The following is a 1,771-nucleotide window of genomic DNA, read 5'->3' on the forward strand; positions in this document are numbered from 1 at the left end:
TAAACCATCCTCTTCATGGTGATGACAAGAGCTAGAACTATGATATGAGTTTGTGTGCACAATGTAAGAATAGAGTGTCCCACATATGCATTAAATAGTCTGCGTACACTTGAGCTTTTGGCTCCCTGATTATTGACACAGGCCACTAAAGCAAGTATATACTGATTAAGCACTTAGGCTTATACACATATTCCTATGAGAAAACATGTGACTACGGTATGTTGTTTCACAGCATCAATATCAGAACTTTGTGATAAAATACACAAAGCCTTTGGCTCCCTGATTATTAACACAGGCCATTGAAGCGAGAATACTGACTAAGCACGCAGGCTTATACCGTTATTCCTGTAAGAAAACATGTGACTATGCTATGTTGCTTCACAGCACGAATATCAGAACTTTGGGATGAAATCCACAAAAGCTTTGGCTCCCTGATTATTAGTACAGGCTCTCAAAGCGAGTATACTGGCCAACCACTTAGGCTTATATACATATTCCTGTGAGAAAACATGTGACTATGGCATGTTGCTTCACAGCGTGAATATCAGAACTTTGTGATGAAATCCACAAAACTGGCCAAGGGGTTAACCATGAGGCAGTATAGGAACCCCAGATTGAAAGCAGTCACTGACCACAAAGGGGGTGAACCCATCAAGAAAGGCTTCCTCTTCCTAGCCTGTCTGTAGTATTCTCTCTTGTGTTCCTCAGATTCGAAGCTGTCAGGTGGCCATTGCAGGCCACGGGCAAGCCGAGGGGGCCGGGGGACAAGCCACGGCATCTTGTATTTCCAAGAGGCATCTGGTTTGCAGTAGCCGCAGGCGCGGAGAAACCTCTGAACTGCATCTCGGGCATCCTCAAAGTCCAAGAGGGGTGTGGCTCCAGGCGCACTGTCATCAGCACCATCATCATCCTCGTCGTCATCATCATTCTCATTCTCGTCAGTGATCTCATCCTGCACATCATGCTCATCTTCTTTCACCTGCTGTGGGGGGGATTGATGGATGGGACCCTGCTGCCGAGAGGGGAACGATGCCTGCGACGGAGGCGAGTGCACACGGGGCTCCACGGTGCCCATGCCAAAGTACGAAGTAGAAGCTCTGGAAGGGGGGGAGCCACCATGGCGAGGTTCCTCATGCTTGGGGCCTCTTGAAATGGACCTGATGAAAGCCCGCACGTCTTCAATGTCCAGAAGAGGCTTCGGAGGGGGCGGAAGGGGCCGATTCCTGCGGCGTGACACAAGAGACTGTAGCTTGTCGAAGAATGGCTGCAGGGGACTGTGAGCTTGTGGTTCTCCTGCCATCGCCAAACCTCACAAGAGCGCAGGAAACAGCGACCAGACTACCAGAGAGTGTGTCGGCACAATTTTAAGAGAATGTCCGTACACACAAGAAGCCAGGTTCGAATCCGGCGGACGAAATAGTGGTTTTCACAGTTCACCCCTTCCACACAAAACACATCTATCCTTCCGGAAAGGTGGTTTTAATGAATCACTAGGCGCTCCGCACAGGCGGGGGCGAGGGCGGGTGCTGGACGCGTCGCACCCACCCCCGCGTTCTCTTTTTTATATTGTGGGGGAGGTGGGGGGGCTGCCACGTGACACCCGCCCCCCACCTCTCGTTAACTAATAGTATAGATTTTAGTTCACATATCCACACAAAGCAAGCCTACCTTTTCAAACATGTGGTTCTAACAAATCTTTTTAGTTCGCATATCTGCACCAAACAAAAAAGTTTACTTTTACCTGTGCTACAAGTCATCTACTTTAAAGATT

At 49.0% G+C, this 1,771-nt stretch overlaps 1 protein-coding gene across 1 annotated transcript; it reads right to left on the reverse strand.

Annotated features, from left to right (window-relative positions):
* Positions 1–240: 240 nt before the first annotated feature.
* LOC148033966 (uncharacterized) lies at positions 241–1,429 on the reverse strand. Its single transcript, XM_087681946.1, has one exon. The coding sequence runs from the start codon at positions 1,298–1,300 to the stop codon at positions 545–547; it is 756 nt and encodes a 251-aa protein (XP_087538072.1). The 5' UTR covers positions 1,301–1,429; the 3' UTR covers positions 241–544.
* Positions 1,430–1,771: the final 342 nt, after the last annotated feature.

Source organism: Lygodium microphyllum, chromosome 7, assembly GCF_053477565.2.
Source record: "Lygodium microphyllum isolate KBCC chromosome 7, Lygodium_microphyllum_v1.1.10, whole genome shotgun sequence".
In the NCBI taxonomy this organism is placed as follows: Eukaryota; Viridiplantae; Streptophyta; class Polypodiopsida; order Schizaeales; family Lygodiaceae; genus Lygodium; species Lygodium microphyllum.

What these genes read in the sequence shown, in the direction of transcription:
- LOC148033966 (XM_087681946.1), bottom strand. Translation starts at nt 1,300, where the DNA reads ATGGCAGGAGAACCACAAGCTCACAGTCCCCTGCAGCCATTCTTCGAC.